The 21,229-nt window shown below is 38.9% G+C and overlaps 1 protein-coding gene across 1 annotated transcript; it reads right to left on the bottom strand.

Moving 5' to 3' along the window:
* Positions 1-2,740: 2,740 nt before the first annotated feature.
* NTMT2 (N-terminal Xaa-Pro-Lys N-methyltransferase 2) lies at positions 2,741-20,898 on the bottom strand. Its single transcript, XM_057730092.1, has 4 exons — positions 20,684-20,898; positions 10,890-11,065; positions 5,222-5,471; positions 2,741-4,450 (listed from the first exon to the last, which is right to left on the bottom strand). The coding sequence occupies exons 1-4, from the start codon at positions 20,835-20,837 to the stop codon at positions 4,179-4,181; spliced, it is 852 nt and encodes a 283-aa protein (XP_057586075.1). The 5' UTR covers positions 20,838-20,898; the 3' UTR covers positions 2,741-4,178.
* Between the last annotated feature and the right edge of the window lie 331 nt (positions 20,899-21,229).

Raw genomic sequence — 21,229 nt, 5'->3', positions numbered from 1 at the left:
TTTGTTCATGCTATTCTTTTAGTCCTTTTTCTCCTGATTTATAATTATTTATGTATCTTTCCTGCCCATTACAGAGTCATGATCTTGGACATTTTCTACATGTTTATTTGCAGTAAGTAATACAGCCTGTCACATGGCAAAAGGACAAATCATGCCAACTTAATGAATGTACAAAGGTGCTGTATATGCATAGTTCTCTGACACCAAATTACTAACTCTGCAAGTCTGTTATTATTTTAAAAGTCTCTCCTCAACTCCCACTCTAGATACATGTATACACACACTCTACTAATTGAGATAATTTAAAACTATTTTTCACATATTTGCTTAATTAGCTTGCAGTGACCTCTGCAAAAACACTGGCCTCTGATGATTATAAGAGGTAGTTTTCTGGCATAGACACCAGAGCATCAAAGAGTCAGCTAGAACTGAGGAAAGCAATAACACAACTGGTTTTAATTACTCATGACAGGCAGCTGAATATATCTGACACAGGTCTTCTCCCCAATACATCACTCAAAACAGGCCAGTTACAGGAAATGGTGGAGAAAAAAAAAGCCAGAATGGGGCCAAAATATGTCCACAATATAAAGCAGATTATCTTTCATGTGGATAACCTTATTCATTTTGCTTTATATTTTCATGATGGCCCTGCACCTATAAAATGGCTGACCCTTTACGACTTGGCATGCTTCTTTACTGTTGCTGAGGAGTGGTGGCTCAGGTTCTCAGAAGAGGAGGTAGGGTTAAGACTGCACCCATTCATGAATCACTGTATAAACCAAGAGGTCCTCCAAAGTTCATCTAGAATTGCAGACATGTTTGCAATTGATTCACGTATAAAGTACAGGTGAGCACCTTCTACTTCTCTTCAGTTAATCCTTTGCAGAAGGATTAACTTCACCTAAACCTGGTTGGTTCTTTGGAATTGTTGCTTAGCAGGAAACGGGTGAGGATTCAGAGTTGCTTTGTTAAGACCTACTCACAATTTTAACATATCTCTCTTATGAGGTACACCCTCCCACCTGATGAAATGATGGGCTTGGGTTGGTTATATCCTTGAGTTGGCTCCTATTGAAAAAAGAGACTTCCTAGCTAGGCGGAATTTTACCTCAGGACCTAATTTTCTTGCTAGTCTCCTCCCAGCTGCTTGCATGACCCCTGAGCTCACTGCCTTATTTCTGTGCATTTCCTGGTACTTGCCAGCTTGCATTGTTTGATCACTCTTTTGACCAGTCTTGTACATTCCAGTGCTCATGGAACTTCAGAAGCCCTTGGTTTTTCCTGCTGCTTTGCTCTGATTCCTGTTTGATGCCTCCAGAAACATAGACTGCCCCCTGAGTCTTTCTACTTTTGTACTTTCAATAAAACTTGGAGTTCCTGCCTTGCGCTAGGGCATATGCTAAATACTGAGACTCTAACATGGATGCTCCATTAAGAAGCTCAGAATTTAACAGAGGAAATGGCAGGTAAGCAGGCAATTACAGTACTACATGAGAACTACTGTAATACATTAAGCACATGGTAGCACATGGTAGGGGTGAGGGAAGCTTTCCTAGAGCCAGTAACATCTATGCAGGCTGAGCCAGACAAAAAAGAATGAGAGATGTTACATGCTAAGGAAGTAATATAAATAAATGCCATGAGCCATAAATCATAGCTCCTTTAGAGATCTATGAGTATCAATAATTAAGTACAGCTGCAGGGAATGTGGGAAAACTGAGGCTGGAGAGGGAAGTCAGGGCTAGATCACAAAAGGCTTTATATGTCATTCTAAGGTGATGGGGATTCATCCTACCAGTGGTGCAGAGTCATTGAAAGTTTATACATAACATGGTCAGATTATGTTTTAGAAAGACTGGCATCAGTGTGAAGAATGGATTTCACCATTCTAGCTACCTTCCTGAACCAGGCCCACATTCTTGCCTGACTCTGAAGAGCCCAGCTCCACACTGCTTTCCCTATCAGTATCCTCAAACAAAACTAATGATCAGAATCAGTTTGCGACCTTACGAAAATACAAGTTATTTGATCCCATTTCACAGAATCAGACTCTCATGGGGACAGAGCCTGGGAATCTCTATCTTTATAAAAACTTCCCAAATGATTCTGGGGCAGTTGGGCTATGGACAGAATTTAGGAACTAATGTAGATTGTCACAACACAGATGTGTTGCTAAACATCAGCAATGTGTTTGGCCTCCTGAATTAGACTGAAGGTGGCTGGAGTAGTTCTCACTCCAAATGTCTTCCTTCTACAGCATCCATCACTCTACTCAGAGGACCAGAAAAATCAGCCCCTTACTTGTAACCTCAATATCTTTCCCTTGTTTTTAGAATAACACGTCCAAACCTTCATATGATCTATTAGGCAAAATGATCTGGTTCCAATGGTCTCACCTCTCAAGCTACTCTTCCCTTAACCTTGTACTAATTATTAACTTGTTATACGAGGTGATGTTGATACGATTTACTCCTCAATTTCTACTTTCTCAATTAAATTAAAGTTATATATGGCATAGGGAAATTTTGTGGAACAATAAAGATCTGGAAATTTTCTAAGGAAAATGGGAAATGACATAGGAAGAGAAAAGGGACTACTGATCAACCCCAAAGACTCAACTGAGTTAAAGATTACATATCCATACTAATAGGACAATTATGTTATTTCCTCCTTAAGCTCAGGAACCCAGGCCCAGAGGAATAGACAATTGTGTCAATCAGCATGTGAGTACTGGCGACGCAGAAAGTCAAGGAGAATAAGGGTGCTAGTGTAAAAGAAACAGAATACTCCTGGGATGGGCCAAAAAGGAAGATTCAGTTAATTTGCTCCAAAACATAGAGGATGAAAACTTCAGTATACTTGTTTTGTCATGCTCAGTCTGGTAATGATTCAGCAGTTTATTTAATCTTGTTCTCTGGCTTCTCCATCAATGGTTCTAACTCACATTCTGTTATATTACACTAGAGCATCATGAATAACATACTGCAGCTGGAAGGTGCCACTGGCAGGGTAAGTGACATAATTTTCCAGGACATAAATGAAACTACTTGGGTAATGCTGTATCAAGGTAATAAATGTTTTATAATAATTGTTTTCCTCCTAAGTTAGAGCTATGATGTACAAACATGATTTTTTATGGTGATAGCATATCCATGCAATAGACTTTCTTTATCTTTAAACTGATTGCATTTCATAGAAGACTTATATATATCAAAACACAAATATGTCCTTCACGTGAATGATGCTAGAGTGTTTTAAATACAATAGCAGTTATAGTTAAACATTCTGCTAAAAAAATTAAATTACATTTTTGTTTTTGAAAGATTTTAGATTATTTTTAATTAAAACCAATGCCTTAAATTAATCCAGTTAGTTCAGTTTTCAGGTTTGTCATTTCCTTTCTTTTTCCAATGTACATTCATATCAATCAAGGAAACAGGAGCAGCTGCAATGAAGCAAGTTGTGTTGGAAGCCAATGGCTAAAATTAGATTATCAATGACATTTACTTATATGTTCACAGCTGAAATTTCAAGGGTAAAACATTTTCTCCTGAAAGGAGACACTTCCCCATCACTGAAATGCAGACTTCTGTTATCAAATTACATCCATATTACATCATTGGGTGGTGAAACTGACCCAAAATAGAAAGTGAAACCATAGTCTTTTTTTCTGCTAAAGCTAAAGACAAAATTAAGTAATGGAATTGTTTTGATAAGGTTATTTTGACTGGTGCCTTCTAATTAGGGGGAGATTTTTGTCTAAGAGAAGTAGTATTCCCAAAGAGGAAAGAAGTATAATGTATCTAGCATGAGAGCAGAGAAAGGTGGTCTAGACTTTACCCCACCCACCCTAAACTACTCTATAATGCAAATCTCCAGAGACCAAGGCAGTTTAGGTTTTGTGAACATTGCTCCCTTTTCTGTTTTTTGTGTACACTTGTAGAGTTTAGATGTTTTCCCAGATGTCATATTCCATTTATCTTTTGGAAAATCCATAGAGTGTGTGCATGTACTTACATAATTAGTGGAAACGTGTACATATTACATCAATCATCTCCAAACAGGCAGTACCTCCCTTCCCTTCATTCCTACATGAATTACAAGGGGCACCTCAGAGGAGAGCACCTCTTCCCAAAGCACTACTGTGCAGTGCAGCCGTTCACTCCCACTGCTGGTCAGAAGTGTCCATCGCTGTGCAGTGCAAACATCCACACCGGGATGCACTGCTCTGGAAAGCCATCCTGCTTCTCCTGGCCCAGCACCACCAGCCCACTCTTTCTAATGAGGCTCTGGAGGATGTCCATGTCCCGAGTCACACTGCTGTCAGAGAGATCGAAGATGCAGCCCTCTCGAGCCACATTGTCCTTCAGTATGATGATGCCGTTTTCTTTCAGGCCATCTCGGCACCGGGAAAGAAATGCAAGAAGGTCTTTATCAGTCAGGTACCCTACAGGCGAGGCCAAGTAAATGGGGGAACAGGACAAAAGGGTGGGTGAGGCAGGAGGTGAGTAGGAAAGATGGAACGACCACAAGGCTACAAGTCAGGAGCTCATTTGTTCACTCACTCATAAATTATTTAATAGCCTGAATTATTTTGTTTCAGGAGGCTTTGAGGACTTAGATGAGAGGACAGGTATCCTCTTTGAGGGGCATCAGTGCACACTGTATAGAACAGATATTATCCTACCTAGTCTATCTACCTCCCAGGCACAAGAGAAACCATTGCTCAAAGCTTGGGTTCCCTCCATGTCCTCTGGACAGCCCAACTCTGTCATCATTCCTCTGTGTCACACACACACACACACACACACACACAGACCAAAATCTAATTCATTGCTGTCTCATTTCCTGGGAATTTAAATCTAAGAAAGTCTAGTTTTGCTAATAAATGCAGATAAACTCTTTTTGGCCCCACTTTTTAAAGTTTTTCAAATGTTTAGGTTTTTTTCTACAATTTACGTTGGTCCAAAGGCAGTCCATCCCTATGGATGGGAGTTGTCAGGCTTGTTCAGAGGATGTTAGGGGAAAAATCTGGAGGACCAGATGTTTCGGGAAGCTCCCATGATACCTAAGGCTAGCTAACTTTCTAAGCACAACTATAGCCAGATCTCCCTTTGCGCCCTTGCTCTGCCTCCACAAATCCTCCAATCAGCCCCACGTGTCATTTCCTCTATCTGGAAAGGGGAGAAGGGCAGATGCAATGCCATGCAGGACTAACCAGAGACCCACTGAATCCAGATGACATCGTATCTCCCCAGCGCAGGTGTGAATTCCTGCAGGCTGTAGCAGTGGTAGCTTTCTACCTTGTCCCCTTTGACCTGCAGGTAGTTCTGCGCTTCGAGGAGGAACGATTCCATCATGTCCACCAGTCCCACAGTGTTGAAAACCGGCAACAGGACATGCTTGCTGACCCTTCCTATCCCAGAACCGCAATCCAAGGCACAGTCCGTCCCAGTTCTCCCGGGCCCCTGCGGAAAGGTAACTTGTGGAACACTTCAAGTACAGACGCTCACCCTGAGTTTGGACACTCAATTACCTCTTTAAATAAACTTTATTTTGGGTCAGTTTCACATGTTGAATGTACTATTTTAAGTGTACCGTTCAATGAGTTTCTACAAATGTATACAGGCACGTACCCACTACCACCATCAAGTTATAAAACATTCCATGACTTTTTTCAAAAATATTGGTGATGACCTAGAGGGGTGGGTTAGGGAGGGTGGGAGGGAGGCTCAAGAGGGAGGGGATATGGGGTTATATGTATAAATACAGCTGATTCATTTTGTTGTACAGCAGAAACTGGCACAACAGTGTAAAGCAATTATACCCCAATAAAGATCTGAAAAAATATATATATATATCCAAACATGTCTAGTTTTTGCCTTCTTTATTTTATCCAAATATAGATCTTTCAAAGAATTTCAAAATAGGATTTTAGAAAATAATGTCTTAAGTTTGAAAACCGGGTAATTTTCTCTAAGATAAATGGGTCATTGCAAGCCCTATAAAAATAAAACTTTGTTAACTGAAAATTTGGGTCAAACCCACAGCTAAATGAACCTGCACCACAGCTTACTGCCTTGTTAAAAAAAGAGAACAAATCAGTGAGAGTCTTTCAGAGTTTTAAGATTACTTTTCAAATTCATGCAATGAACACATTTCAATTCATACTGGGGATGAATGATTGAAATTTTTTTTTCAAAACTGATTTTGGGGGCTCTGAATTAGCTACTGTTCTTATGTGGAAGATAATTTTTAGGACCTAAGCTGAGGAAATGCAAACTGTTCCATTCTCAGACTAGGATTTTACTTCAAACTCAGCCCCGGTGGCATACAGCTCATTCATGAGGATAAAAGGTGGTTGCTGCCAAGTCCCCTTGTCTGTTTTCATGCTAAAAATTGTTTTCTGCTTTTGTACTAGAAACAACATGATTTACTGGGCACAAAAGCCCTTAAATATTTTTTTAAGTAAATCTCTTCATTAAATTAACTGGGGGTGAAAGATGAATAGGTGGTAGAGAAAGGAGGAAATCAGTCAATAAAAGGTTTCTCAAACTTGCTTCCATAAAGTAATATACACATATACATATATACATATATGTAGTATACATAACCAGTATATATCTATGATACGTATATGTGTATAGATGTGTATATACATATATATGTGTGTTTACCTCTCTCTCTAAGATTCAGCTGGTCTAAATTATTTGGTCACAGTTGGGATGGCTGCTGAATAGGTTTTCTGCTAGAAATTACAGTAACAAGATACTTGAAGTTGTCAATCAAGATCTTAAGGAGAAAGTCTACTCTTGATTTCTCAGAACATAAGGGTTTAAAAAAAATTGGCTAAGTATCAAAAGGTGAAGTTTGAGTAGAAGGAAACATCAGAAACACTGCTTTCCAGTCCATTCAAGAGGCCATCCTTACAGCAAGAACAAAGAAGAACAAAAAGTGAAGCAACTGTAGCTTTTCAGAGGAAAAAATAATAATCGTGATTTATGGACTGCTTGTGTGTAGCCAGCTCTTTGCATCTATAATGACTACAGTAATCAAAAAATCCCACAAAGTAATGATTATTCTCCAATTTCAAGATAAGGATCCTTAGATTTTTTAATACCACCCAGCTAATGGCAGAACTAGAATTTGAAGAGCGAGCTGAGTGAATCCAAAGCCAGTTCTACCTTAGAGCTGTCACCTCATAAACTTGGTAGCAGCTGTCTTATTATGTTGAAAAGAATTCTAAGGCTTCATTCAGACTGATCAGGAAGAGGTCTATGATTAATTAGTGATGTCTGCCTTGAGTATGGGAAGGGGACGTGATAGTACATGTGCCATGTGTTTGCCATTCCTACTTACAATATGCTACATCGCTCGTTCAGATACTATAATGTAAACTAAACTAATTCATTAAGAGTCCTAGGCTGAAGTTTTACCTTTTGAAGGCCATAAAAGCACCATCTTGTAAGTAAATTTATAACGTAAACAAGATGGGGGGAATATAGGGAAATTATTTTAAGCTACTGAAAATGGCTTTAGTAGAAATCTGTGTGCCTAACTAGAGACTCTCATTATAAATTTTTCTTATCATTATTTGGCCCTAAAGCCTCTACTGATATGGTGTTGCTCACATTATTGTAACAAATGGTTTTAAAAATTGAATCACGGGACAATAAAACTGAAACCTCAGAGATCTATGCCCGAGGATTTCAAGAAGGTTATAACAGCTGAACTCCTTCTCAGTGAACAAATAAATATGAAGCTGTCCTGGTTAAAGTGAGGCAGGGCCTCACCACTCAGCCTTTCTATCACTCTCCCAATAAGCCCTTGAAGGATCTCAGCAAAACCCTGGAGACTGAAAACCATTTGTGTAGAATTCCCCTACTTTTTCAGACAAAGAAACAGAGACCCAGAGAGGTGAAATATTCGCAGTAGAACTCCCTTGAAAATGCTCATCCTCTCATGTGTATTTTTCACCAATTTAGACGTGTGATATTTGACTGCAGTTATCCTTGAAACAACAGTTACTTACAGATACAAAAGATGCCTTTCACTCATCTTGTGCACCTTAGCCCCTCTCCACTACTGTCTAGTTCTCTTTATTCCAAATCACTCCACATGGTTGGCACTGACTCTCATATCCTGGCACCAAGTTTCTTCCTCTGTCTCTCATTCACATGCAGCACCTCTGAGAAGGGACATTTAAGGACTGGTCTCAGGGACAACATCCCTAGCCTCCTGGATATCATGGCTGCCCGTTACTGTGATTAGACTGAAATCTGATGCTCTTCCATGAATGTGACCAGAACTACATACAATGTGTGATTTCAAAACAAGATGTTTTGTCATTTATTATCCTATCTTCATATTTATGGATTCATATAAAATAGTGAAATACTCTCAGAAATTTTATTTTCATTTTGATTCTGCCTATGTGTTTTGTTTTGAAGAATATTATTTTTACCTTCTTTCCATTGGACTTTAAAACTAAAATGAAAGTGCTAAATGCCACTTTATAAAAACCATGAAATACAAGTCAGCCCCAAATTTTTTAATCATCCAATCTCTGAGAAATGTCAAGAGGTAAATACCACCAAATATTGATTACTTTTTATAAATTTCTACTTGCCCCAATAGAAAAAGTAAGGAATGTTATCAGCTATGCCACTGACATCATCTTGGTATCATTTGTTTATTTGCTAAAGTAAGCACATTTGCAACAAGTTTAAACACCTTTTCCCAGCGTCCCATGTCACTAAGTGTTGAAAGGAAAGCAAAACTTTAAATTAAACAATCTGCCTTTTCCCAGTTGACACAAGGATAAATCATGTCAGATACTCATATTCCCTAACTCCCTGCATCTTGACCTGGATACTAATTTAGCATATTATTAAGGTCAAAGTACCAAAATATCATTTCTTTAAAAAGACTGTGTTTGTACTTAGTTAGAGGTCACAGCTTCACAATGAGCCTAGTCTACTAAGAAGGACTCCTTGTATTTGTTTGAAAAGAGCAGGCTGCTCTTTTCCAACATAAATACGCAAGCACAAGGCTGTTTCCTTTCCCAGGTCCGTGGGTGTGTGTATGGGCTCTGTCTGACCAGCATCCCTGTGGTCAGCTTGGCATTCCACATGGAGTGACAAGACAGCTGGATTACTAACCAAGCTTCTGAAATGCACTGGGATGAAAGTCAGCCTCACCACGCGGCGAGCAGGAGGGATTGCTCTCAGCCAGATTGGAGGAGAGTTGAGGTCTGTGGTACACACCACACACACACACACACACACACACACACACACACACACACACACACAAAGCAGGGATTTTTCTGCTTCATGAGACAAATGGAAAAAATATGTCGTGGATAAGAGCAGGGAGTTTGGTGTCAGACAGACCTGGCTGGGCATAAGTCCCAGCTCTGTCTCTTACCAACTGTGTAACCTTGAAAACTTACTTAACCTCTTCAAGCCTCAGTTTCCACAACTGTGAAAACAAGAAATGATAACAGTACTTACCTCCCAGAATTATTATGAAGAGCAAATAAGGCACTGCTTCTGAAGTGCTTATCAGAGTGACTGACTATCTCATAAAAAGTGCTCGGTGAAATAAGTCAGCAACACTGATTCTAAAATATTCCAGGTTAACCTGACTTAGAAATGGCCCCAGCCATCATCCCTAGCTCCATAGTCCTTTATGGCCACAGCTGATGTCCACTTTGGCCCAATGGGTGATCCATTCTGATCCTATTTTCTGTACTCAGGCAAAGGGTGCTCCAGGGAAGTTGGATGTGAAGTGAACCTCACCTCAACACTGGGGATATTATTATTATGCTGCTAAATAGGTTGACAACCTAACCCCCAATATTCATAATACTCTTAATGTTTCCTTCATCAGAGTAAAATGGACTCCAAATTTCAAATGAAAGATGACTTCATAATGAATTAGAATAAAACCTATTTGCTGGTTAGGACTTTGTTCTCAGTGGAACCAACAACAGCTTTATTGTGGGGGTTAAGTCTTTTCTAGCAACTGAATGAAGCTCCTTAAAATACAATGAATGCATTTTATGAAAGCTTGCTGTTAGTAGTAGTAGTAATAAATTAGATTTATTGGGCAATAATTATGTGCACTAAAGTAAGCACTTGACATATATTATCTCATTTGAGCTTCGCATTATCCTATGAGGTAGATCCTGTGGTTATGCCCTAGTCACAGGTAAGAAAACTGAGATTTAAGAGAATTTAAGGAATAGGCCCAAGGTTGCTTATTCAGCAAGAAGAACTGTAATGGCTCTGGAACCCATGATTTTGGCCCCTGCAGTATATGATCCATCTCCATAAGGCCTGGAAGTAAGGAAGTGGAGTTTCACCCACCACAATGTCTACGAAGGGATCACACTCTTTCAAGGTAATGTCTGAACTATGTATAATGTAATATAAAGAGATTCTACTAAACTTACTATTTTTAAACTGAACATAAGCTTGCATTTCCTTACAACATTGAATTTTTGTTACAGGGACTCAGTAAATCACCCCAAGATCCCAAATGGCATAATCTCTCATCAGTCATCTGTGTGTCAACTGTTTACATATGAGACTCTGAAAGAGAAGTCTTCTTAATCCACTAATTGTAATACTAACATTGCTAGTTCACCTTCTCTTGAAGCATGAGAAATTAGCTGGTGCTTGGAGGGTGAAATGCCAAGTGGGATAAACCTTTCATTTAATGTGACCCATCCTTTCTGAACATCTTAAAACAGGCTTTGACACGAAACTCTTGGCTGAGCCATATGGCTTTAATATGACTTAAGCAGCAACACAGAAGCATGTGAGCTCAATGTTTGCAAGGAATTTGCCTCTTCATCAAACCACAGTCGGATAACTCACCCCAACAAATTTCCTAAGAAATTTCCGAGAGGCCTGGATATCTGGGTCAGACAGTTCAATGAAATTTCCCATCATACCCTCTTCTGTCGCTGGTACTTCTTGGTAGAAGAGTTTAGCTCTGGCATAGAACTGCATCTCACCATTGACGACCTGACTTCTTAAAGCATACAATTTCACTGCAAATAAAACATTATTAATATTTATTAATATTTAAATGACAGAACAAGTTCATTCTTATCATGCATTGAATTTCATTGTAGAAGCCTGCAAATTGGGACTTCCCTGGTGGCGCAATGGTTGAGAATCTGCCTGCCAGTGCAGGGGACATGGGTTCAAGCCCTGGTCCGGGAAGATCCCACATGCGGTAGAGCAACTAAGCCCATGTGCCACAACTACTGAGCCTGTGCTCTAGAGCCCATAAGCCACACAACTACTGAGCCGCAACTACTGAAGCCTTCGAGCCTAGAGCCCGTGCTCCGCAACAAGAGAATGTTCTCCACAGTAAGAAGTCTGAACACCACAATGAAGGATAGCCTCCACTCACCACAACTAGAGAAAGCCCATTTGCAGCAAAAAATACCCAATGCAGTGAAATAAATAAATAATAAATTTATTTAAAAAAAAAAAAAAAAGAAGCCTGCAAATTTGTGCTGTGTTGGAAAGGATATTAGTTTGATGTCAGAAGACCTGGGTTTGAGTTCTGGCTCAGTGACTTACTTGCTGTATAACCTTGGGTTAAACTTCTTAACCCCTATCATCTTCAGATATCTCACGTATAAATCACAATCATGTGGCATTTCATGATTTAGTAACCCTAGGTTTTAATTTTAAAATATCTTGTCGCTATATTAAAAAAAAAGTTGAACAGTGTGTGCTACAATAGAATAAATAATGTCACAAGTTTCACAGTAAGTTTTATCTTTGATCTCCAAATATTTTATAAGAATTTAATTACTAACCCTTACTTCTAATCACAAGGTACATTAGGGATGGCTATTTTTTCACCTCTTTTTTTAAGCAACTCATACCCAGATATCTCTTTGTACCAACATTACATAAAATGTGCTTTAGCCCTATCTTCTGAAAATAAAATAATAAACAGAAATATAATATTTATTGAGCAATTATTCTGTACCAGGTAGTATACTAGTAACATTCACATATATTATGTCATTTCATTATTTCAGAAAAGATGCAAGGTATTATTTTAAGACACTTATTTTTAGAAAAACATGTGTTCCACTTCTGAGGAGTAAATGAGTATACATTTAGTGTGTTTTGTAAACCAATATCCACACTTGCAGATATAAAATAGTTTCATTAGAAAATATTCAGAAGGAAATGATAGAAAGTGAGATAAAGGGAGGAACTTCTGGTTCAAGACTGTGGGCTGAATACATGCATTTGTCCTCCCTGCTTCCCAGTACTCCCCAAGAATTGTTTTAATAAACTCAACCTGTAACAGTGAAGAAACTGAGAAGGGGCCACCAATGGATTCATGATTTCAACAAATTTCTGAAAGACAAAAAGTAGATAAAGCAGATGGAACAGAGCTAAAGAATGTACGGATCAGCATAGTTGCAAAAGGAAGTAAGAGTTAATTAAAAAAATCTGTCTACAGGCCAACTGGTGAGGTGACCAATACACTCCTCCCCCCCCCCCCCCCCCGCCAAAGTGACAAGCAGCACAGCTATAATCCTGGGGGCAGGGGGTAGGAAGAATATGTCTCTTCTTTTAAAAAAGAAAAAAATAATAATTAAGTGCCTTAGGAGAACTAGATCAGTTGGTGTTGGGATTCTAGAACACAACTCATTCTGGCATATAGAGGATTCCATGTATCTCATCTGCTCACACGCATCAGAGTCTAGTAAGATCTTCTGGCAAATGTACAGCTTCTTGTCATCCTTTCTATTCAGTGGAGAAGTATTTAACAGAGGAAACCTTCTCCATCACCTAAAATTATTGTCCCTGTCCTTCATCCCTAACTATGAATAAAGAATGATTTCCAAACAGATGGGGGTAAAATGGCAGTCTGAGAAACAAAGATAGAGATAAACAATCAGAACTGACCCTAAAGGAAATAGAAATAATCCAGGAAATGAATGAGAATTTAAACCAAAACTAAACAAAAACCTACATCCTTTAAGAGATATAAGAACAGGTCCATCCATAGCTTGAAGATAAGATGCCAAGAAAATGATAATTTAAAGAATAATAAGGAATTCTTAGAAATCAAAATTTTGATTACTAAAAACTTTGTTATATAATTGAGTAAACTTATCAGTACATAAAGGAAAAGATAGATATGGAAAACAGAAGTAAAAAGATTAGAGCTATAAAGACTTAATTCAGAAGACCCAACATCAAGTTAATTAGGATTCTCAAAAACAGAAAATGGAGGGAAGAAAATTATTACAGAAATAATAGAAGAAAATTTCCCAAAGCTGAAAGAGTCTATAAGGTCCAAAAGTATTGAGCAATATGGATTTAAAAATACTAATAATTAGGTAAAAGTCACATTTATACACATCCTTAGGAAATTTCAGAACACAAAGAGTAATGAGATCATTATGTTATTTAGTGGGAAAAAGTTTGTTGACCTTCAAGTAGGGTTGCCAGATTTAACAAATAAAAATACAGGACACACAATTAGTTTTGAATTTTAGATAACCAATGGATAAATTATTAGTATAAATATGCCTGAAATATCACACATTGCCTGGTACATACTTATACTAAAAAGCTGTTCGTTGATTATCTTAAATTGAAATTTAGCTGGCCTCATATTTCATCTGGCAACCCTATGTTCAAAGAGCTAGAATCAGGCTCATCACACAGATCTCATCAGAAACACTGGAAAACAGTGGAGCATCATCATCAATATGCTGATGGAAGATTATTTTGAGGCTAAAATTCGTTACCATTCAAATGATGAAGGAAGATTTACCTCCCATGGATTCATTCTTCAGAAGTTTCTTGAAACTATATTCCAGCCCCATAAGGGTTAAAATCAAGAGAAGATATATGGTGAAAGACAGTGGAATTAACCCAGGAATCCAATGTAAAGAAACAGCAAAATGACAGATATTATCAGATCTAGAAAGAAATCAATTTGTAATACAACAGAAAACACAGGCTTAAAAAAATATCTTCAGGAAGAAGAATGAACTAGATTCTGGGCAATAGATAGTAGGTAAGAAGCAAGGAGACATTAGCGATATTTTTAAGAGGACATATTTTTAACCTCAATCAACAAAAAAATAAAAGACAGTTGAAAGCTCCAAGTAAAATACACAACAGTATAAAAATGTTACAAACGGGATATGATGAAAACCAAAATTTGACATAATTTTACGTAGAAGGAGTATAAGAAAATAGAATCTATTTAACCTTAACTAGAAACATTTTTCTTCAGGTAAACCAAGATTATGACATTGGACTAATGCACTACTTGGCTCTGAACTGAACAATGCTTACATAGTCACAAATTTTAATTCTAAAAGTTAAAAATCCAATAAACGCTACTACTATCCATGGTAGTATGTTTCATCTGTGGAGTTACATCACTATTTCCCAACTTGGGTTGGGCCAACACTTGGACCCTCGAATGATAATGAATTTGCTAAAAGGGATACAGGAATAAGTTTCCATGTACTTTATAGTCTAGAGACTAACAATGTTATACACTATACCTCCTGTATATATTAAATAATATGATAGATTGCCATTTAAAAAATACAAATTTTTAGAACTATTAATAAATCTATAGATTTTTTGACATTTTATACACAAGTTAGCTACTGATTGCGAAAATCTAACATTAAAAGGAGTGTCCTCATGTTCAAAAACATTGGGAACCAATGACCTACACCAGTCCCCCTTCCCTAGCACTTGGTAAAGTGTTGTGTAAACAGGTAGCTCAAGAAATGCTGATACATTCAACAGGGAGGACAAAAATTGAGCATCATCATGCCAAAAACATGACCGTTCCAAATTGTTCTGTATGTCTCAGAAAACCAGGCTAGGAAATCACAGCTCACAAAGTCTTCCCAGAGTTGAATGTTTCTTGGGATCACAGGCAAGCCACAGCCTCAGTGCTCTCTCGTTGATCCAACCAAAGCAGCAAAACAGCCACACTCATCATCACCTGCTTAAGTCAACTAGTTGGTGGAGTTTATTAAAACCCTTAATCTGGAAATGGGAATGGTCCATTATGCCAGCAACATTTAGACCACAAGTGAATGCCAAGTTCAGCAGGGGTCAGACTCAATAGGTAAGATTTTATGGTTATGGGCTTGTCACCTAATTGACAGCAACATTTCACTAAAAAGATATATGAGGTGTAATGGCCAGCCCCAGGTTCTCCCCTCTTGATAGCTCCTACCATGGTGCCAGTTGATTCAGATAACATGATCAGTCATCAGCCTGTGGCTTTTTATTACAGAAATACACCTAGTGGCTTATTCTTGCAGGACTGCAATGTTCCTGTAAAATTTGGGATAGTTCAAGAAAGAGGCTAGACACTCTATTAGTTCTTGATATGATATGGTACTTATTTCCTGGCCTACATTATAAGCTGAACTCCCAAGGACCTTCCAATGCCTTACTTGCTATAAAAAAAAAAATAATAAAACACACATGAATTTGCCCTGAAGAAGAACGAAGATCTTGTAAATTCTCTAAAAAAAATTTTGTTGAGAGATGTGTTTATGTTTTCTGAGTACCTTCTTTTTCTTTTTCTTTTTTTTAAAAATAGATTTAACTATTTTAGACTTTACTGCAAATGTTAGACCTGTTTGTCAACTGAAAATTGACCTGAGAGTCTTCAGAGGATATGTAGGCTGGATTTAAATGATAGATTTGAAATGATTTGCAATAGAATATTGGATCAAGTTAGTCTTTTATTTATAAGAGAAAAGAAAGTCCAACTAGGAGATGCCCTTAGGAAGTGTAAGATCTTCCATAAAAGAGATTCGTAGGTGATGAAATCTCAATTTAGCCATTAAAGAAGTAATGGTAAAAATGTAAGGAAGGAAGGAAGGGAGGGAGGGAGGAAGAAGGGAGAAAGGAAGCAAGGGGTGGGGGAGAAGGAAGCAAGAGAGGAAGGAAAGGAGGAAGGGAGGAAGGAAGGAAAATGTATCTAGGCACAATGGAATATTACTCGGCCATAAAAGGAATAAAATCCTGCCATTTGTGACAACATGGACGGACCCTGTGGGCATTATCGTAAGTGAAATAAATCTGACAGAGAAAGATAAATAATGTATGATCTCACTTTTATGTGGAATCTAAAAAAACCAAAAGTCATATCTGTGTTTTCAGCAATAGGAAAGAGTAGGAAGTAGGATTTTATCAATGTTTCTGGTAGAATCCAAAGGTCTGCCTGTGCCAGAATGCTAGAAAATCATCATTAGCAAATCTCAGAATTACCCTGAGAGGTCCTCTAGGTTTTATTTCTTCCCTGCATGCTTTACGTGTCTGGTGTTTCTTGCCTCTAAAACAATGCACTGCCTACCTTGAAAGCTTTAGTGGGTTTTTTTTTTTCTTTTCAACTGAGGGCTATTTCAGTGTTGCCTAAATTCTTTTCAGCCTTCAACACAAGTAAGGTAACCAAAGGTGGAAAAGGAGGGAAAATACACTTTCCCCACTTCAGCAAGGATGCACTCAAGCTCCCACCACACATCACATCCCCTGCCCACTTGGCTGAGTGTCTTCCTTACTCTCTATTCTTTCTTGGATGTTCCACCTGACCCACTGTCAAATTCGAAAAGGTCCGAATTCAGGCAAAGATATTGGAGACAGATTTTTCATGGTGAGATTTTGCATCAGAAGAGTCAGAAGCTGATTCAGCAGTCACCACGCCTCCTCTGCACCTCTGCAGCATCCTGTAGTGGTCTCTATCGCTGCTTCCACATTCCACAAAAATTGTCTGTGCGGGTCTCTCTCCTACACTAAATTCTCAGGATAAAGCTCTGTCTTACTGTCCTTGTAACCCGAGGACTTACCATTATGCCTACCACACAGCAGACCTCCTTTGAATGTTCACTGAATAAAGGAATATTGTCTAGCTTTTTTTCTTTGAATAATACACAGGTTCAGCAAAACAGTCAATGGCTATAAGGAAAAGATGACATCATCACACATAAGTCACACTTTTTGTAGTTTATGAAAAACTACAGGAGGATATATCTTCTCTCCCAATTAGGTATACCCGAATAATAAAAAGTATCACTGTATGAGTTGTGCAGCAATGCCTACCAAAGGGATGAAATCAATTTGAAAAATGCCAATACTTGTGTGCTGAGTTTCATTTGGGAGTTCCAAGTATATTATAAGAAATGTTTTTATTAATTTTAGTTTTTAATTGCAATGGTAAACGCATGACCATTGTTCTAAATTTCCTCCTCCGAGCTTAATTCTTCTAAAAAGGGGTAGGTGAAGGGGAGTTACTAACCATTAGTGGGTACCTCCTATGTGCCAAGCACTATGCCAGGCACCTTCATGCCATCTCTGCACACTATCTCATTCAACCTTCACAACGACACTACAAAACTGGGATTATAATCATTTTACAGGTAGGTAATGAGAAAATCAGAAAGATTTAGTAACTTATTCAATGTTACACAGAAACGAAGAGTCAGCGCCAGGCCCTAACCCGAACCTATTTAAATGCAAAGTCTTTGTTCCTTTTGCTAAACCACATGGAACTACTATTCTAAATGTGAAGTTAGACTAAACCTTTAACAATGTCCCGGAGTAACAGATTCTTGCGCACTATATAATTAATAAATATTCGCTGACTTCTGTGTACTCAGAAATATGCTGCGGATAGTGCTAGAAGAATTACTGAGGAGTTAACTTATATGAACATCTCCAGTTAGGCTGTATATAGGCCCCTGCAAGCTCTGGTATAAAACTGGAGATTTATATGAATTGTTTTCCTGTTCTACTTCCGGTTTGTTCACAGCCACCTTTGGAAAATTCATTCACTCCACGCCTCTGATTGAACGTGGGCTGGTATAACTAGATTATATGAACCTACTCACTGGCTGCCCGTCTTGCTGATTATCTCACTAGAAAGCCAGTGCTCCTCGTAGACTACGTTTTATATGCCTGTCAATTCAAAAATGTGGTAAACCCTCTCATTAGTCAAGTTGCCATTTACATTGGGAGGCAGCATGATTTTGTGGTTAAAAAAGAGAGACCCTGGAGCTCGACTGCCTGGGTTCTAATCCTGCTCTACACTCACCACCACACGATCTTCGGCAAGTTACTTTCTCTGTTCCTCAGATATAGCGTGGAGAAAATAACAGCACCGCCTAGTAGGGATGTTGTGAGGATTAACTGAGATAATATACGCAAAATACTGAGACTACTAATAAGCGTGTTCCCATTTCTTTGTGAAGACCCGTTGTATTCAATGGCATAGCTAAGTTTCCCATTGAGATGTTGAACATGCATGCTCTTGCTTCTGCGTGAATCACTGAAGCTAGCCGGGGATATGTCAGCAAGTGTCGCCATGACCGACTGTCACTGCACAGTGCGCTGGTGTGAGGCTTGCTGCCGAACATAGGCAGGTGGAGGGAGGAAGGAAGGAAAGAAGGAATCGAAGAGTCTGGTTAGCCACCACTCTTCCCATATTACCCCAAACAACAAACTCTCTGTGCAGACTCTACAGTAGGGTTCCCCAACCTTTCAAAAGAAGGGCTTTGTTTTCATTTGATGAAGTCTTGAAATCACCAAGAGGAGGGGAAGCCAACCCTCAAACACCTCAGTGGGGCTGGGGAAGGAGCACTTCCACGGGCTGCATTTTTTTTTCCAAACTGAAAAGGTTAATATCCACTGCAGTCTGAAAACTCCCAGATAGCAAATTAAGCTTATCATCTTCGGTAATGCCTGTTCTAAGGAAGGCTACGTGGTGACTTTAAAGAGACCTGACTCTAAGGAAGTAAAAAACCAGTGCTTGCTGAGTGTTGACTAGTGCCACATATATAATTGCATTTAATCCCCCAACAGCCTCACACTTTTGAGGGAAATGATGCTCAGAGACTTTAGTAACTTGCGGAGGTGATTTTCTCAACCAGTAGCAGTGCCGGAATTTGAACTCAGGACGTTGGTGACCTGCAATGAATGATTAGTAAGGGGCTATTTAATTTGTCTAATAAATATTTATTGGGGTCTTTTTAATCCATCTTTAGCTCCTTTCAGAGATGAGTTTTTTTTCTCTCTAATAATTATCTTTAAAATTTGGCAGTCATCTGCCCCTTAATGAGTCTCTCACGAGTTACTGTAAGTGATATCTTTCTCCAGACAAATGCAACAGGAGCCAACAACCTACTATCGCTGAGGTGTGGCCCAGAGAGTGTCTCCATATATGCTCTGACAATATACGGAATGGTCAGAACATCATCACCTTCCAAATAGACTGCTCCAATTTTTCCATTTGGATACAAATGAGATGTACACTATGACCTGAAAGAATTCCTTATGGGTAATGCGATCTACCAGAAAGAGCCCTGGTCTTAGGTTCTTGCTTTGATAGCTAGATGAAACCTATATAGATTAGAGCTCATCATCTTTGAATTTTCTTTTTCTCAATTGAAAAAATAAGATGGGGGCAAGAGTGAGAAGGTGGGTGGAAAAATAATACTATCAGTACTTACCCTATCTATCTCACAGTGTGGCTATAAGGATCAAATAAAGTCATAAATGAGAAATTTTTATAAGAAATATATATAAATACGAGATGAAAGTATTTGCATGTCTAGAATTAAGGATTCCCCTCAGAAATGGACTTATAGAAAGAGACGTTGGTAGGCTGCTAACATAGTTTTGAATGCAATACAAAGAATTATGTAGCTCCTTCCACGTCTAGAAACCCTGGCCACATCAAGTGTACAATGGGGCTTTCAGCAACCTTAAGAAAACAGACTGGGGCTGATACATACTGTTCCTGCTTTCACTGGGGGAAAGTATAAATCAAAGGGGGATACTTCACTCTTTAATCGCAAGTTATTTCCTCTTCAGTGCTGTTAAGAGTGCCCTCAAGTAATCACTTTCACAGAGGCTGAGAAAAGTGGTACAGACAAACCAGATAAGCTTTTTATTGCCCTATTGTCCAATTTCCTGAAAACTAGAGGAAATAACTAAAATGGAGACAGACTACTGCTCAGTTTTTTTCTTAATATTCAAAGACCAAACTGAAATCTGCTCCTTTTAAGTTCTCGGACTATTACTGTATTGTATTGTAACTCAGAAAGGCTAGAAAGGATTACATGGATTGTGTGCTCACATACATGCATGTGTGCACACGTACACGCACGCACACATGCACACACACCTACACACACATACACCAACAACCCTGTTCTATTATTGCTTAGCCTTTCTTTTTAATTCTTAGTTGATATGCTACTGCATTAATACTCTTATCTTTGAGTTACCTAACTTGCCCACCTCTAAATTTTTGCAAATATTGAAAATGTCCCTCCAAATTCAAGACATTAATTTCTATACACTTGATATTCAACCAACCCACACACAGAGAAGTAAGTTACCCATGTCTGAGGTACACGCAAGCCCCAAAATAGAGACTTGACCTGCCAGGCAGCACTTGGTCTTTGCACTCTCGGTAAAAGAATGCCATTGAAACATTTAAGCCCAGTGACATTGGCTGCGTGTCCTTTCTATCTGAAAAGTGTCCTTGTTCTAATTCCTTTTGCAAACGCCCCACAACCTCACACAGTAGCTCCAGTCATTTCTTATTCCTTATCTAGTAGCTCTGACTCACTTACCCAGGGGAATATTTTCCAGCAGGTAGAGATAGCTCTGAAAGAAGTCATTGCAAATGGCTTTGTGAAGAATAAAGGACATGCTATGTCGACAGAGTTCATCGTCGGTCTTCTGCCAGCGGGATCTGAAGGCAAAGTGGGCTCCCAGGTGGGCCATGGTGAAATGGGATAATAATTATTCCTACAGAAAAAGGAAGCTTGACTGCCCGTTTCTTTGAATTAACTTTCTCCTCCTACACGAACTTGAGACCGTCATTTTAAACCAGCCCCTGTCCATCCAAATCAGGAGAGCTGTCATGGGGTTTGGGGGGAGGGGCGGCAGACACGGGGAGGTCAGACACTTGGCACGTCTAGCGTCTGATTGCTTGGGCGACACCACTCCAGGCCAGCAGGTGCTAAGTAAAGATGAAAACAGGCTGAGTGAGATCCTGCTTCATCCAGGAAAAAGCACGCCTCCCTCCTTTAGCTGCCACTTCAAACAGGCAGGAGCACAGGGGCTAACACCCTGAATACTTGCTTTAATTTGATTCCTAAATTGGAAGAGCCTAA

This window comes from Hippopotamus amphibius, chromosome 3, assembly GCF_030028045.1.
Source record: "Hippopotamus amphibius kiboko isolate mHipAmp2 chromosome 3, mHipAmp2.hap2, whole genome shotgun sequence".
NCBI lineage: Eukaryota > Metazoa > Chordata > Mammalia > Artiodactyla > Hippopotamidae > Hippopotamus > Hippopotamus amphibius.
The sequence above is the reverse complement of the archived record's forward strand: the minus strand, read 5'-3'. Positions and strand labels throughout refer to the sequence as shown.

Bases quoted from the DNA above. Each gene is read 5' to 3' on its own strand.
- NTMT2 (XM_057730092.1), bottom strand. From the start codon at position 20,837: ATGGCCCACCTGGGAGCCCACTTTGCCTTCAGATCCCGCTGGCAGAAG. The intron at 11,066-20,683 runs GTAAGTGAGTCA...TTTTATTTGCAG, and splicing joins GCTGGAAAATATTCCCCTGG to TGAAATTGTATGCTTTAAGA. The intron at 5,472-10,889 runs GTGAGTTATCCG...ACCTTTCCGCAG, and splicing joins TTCTTAGGAAATTTGTTGGG to GGGCCCGGGAGAACTGGGAC.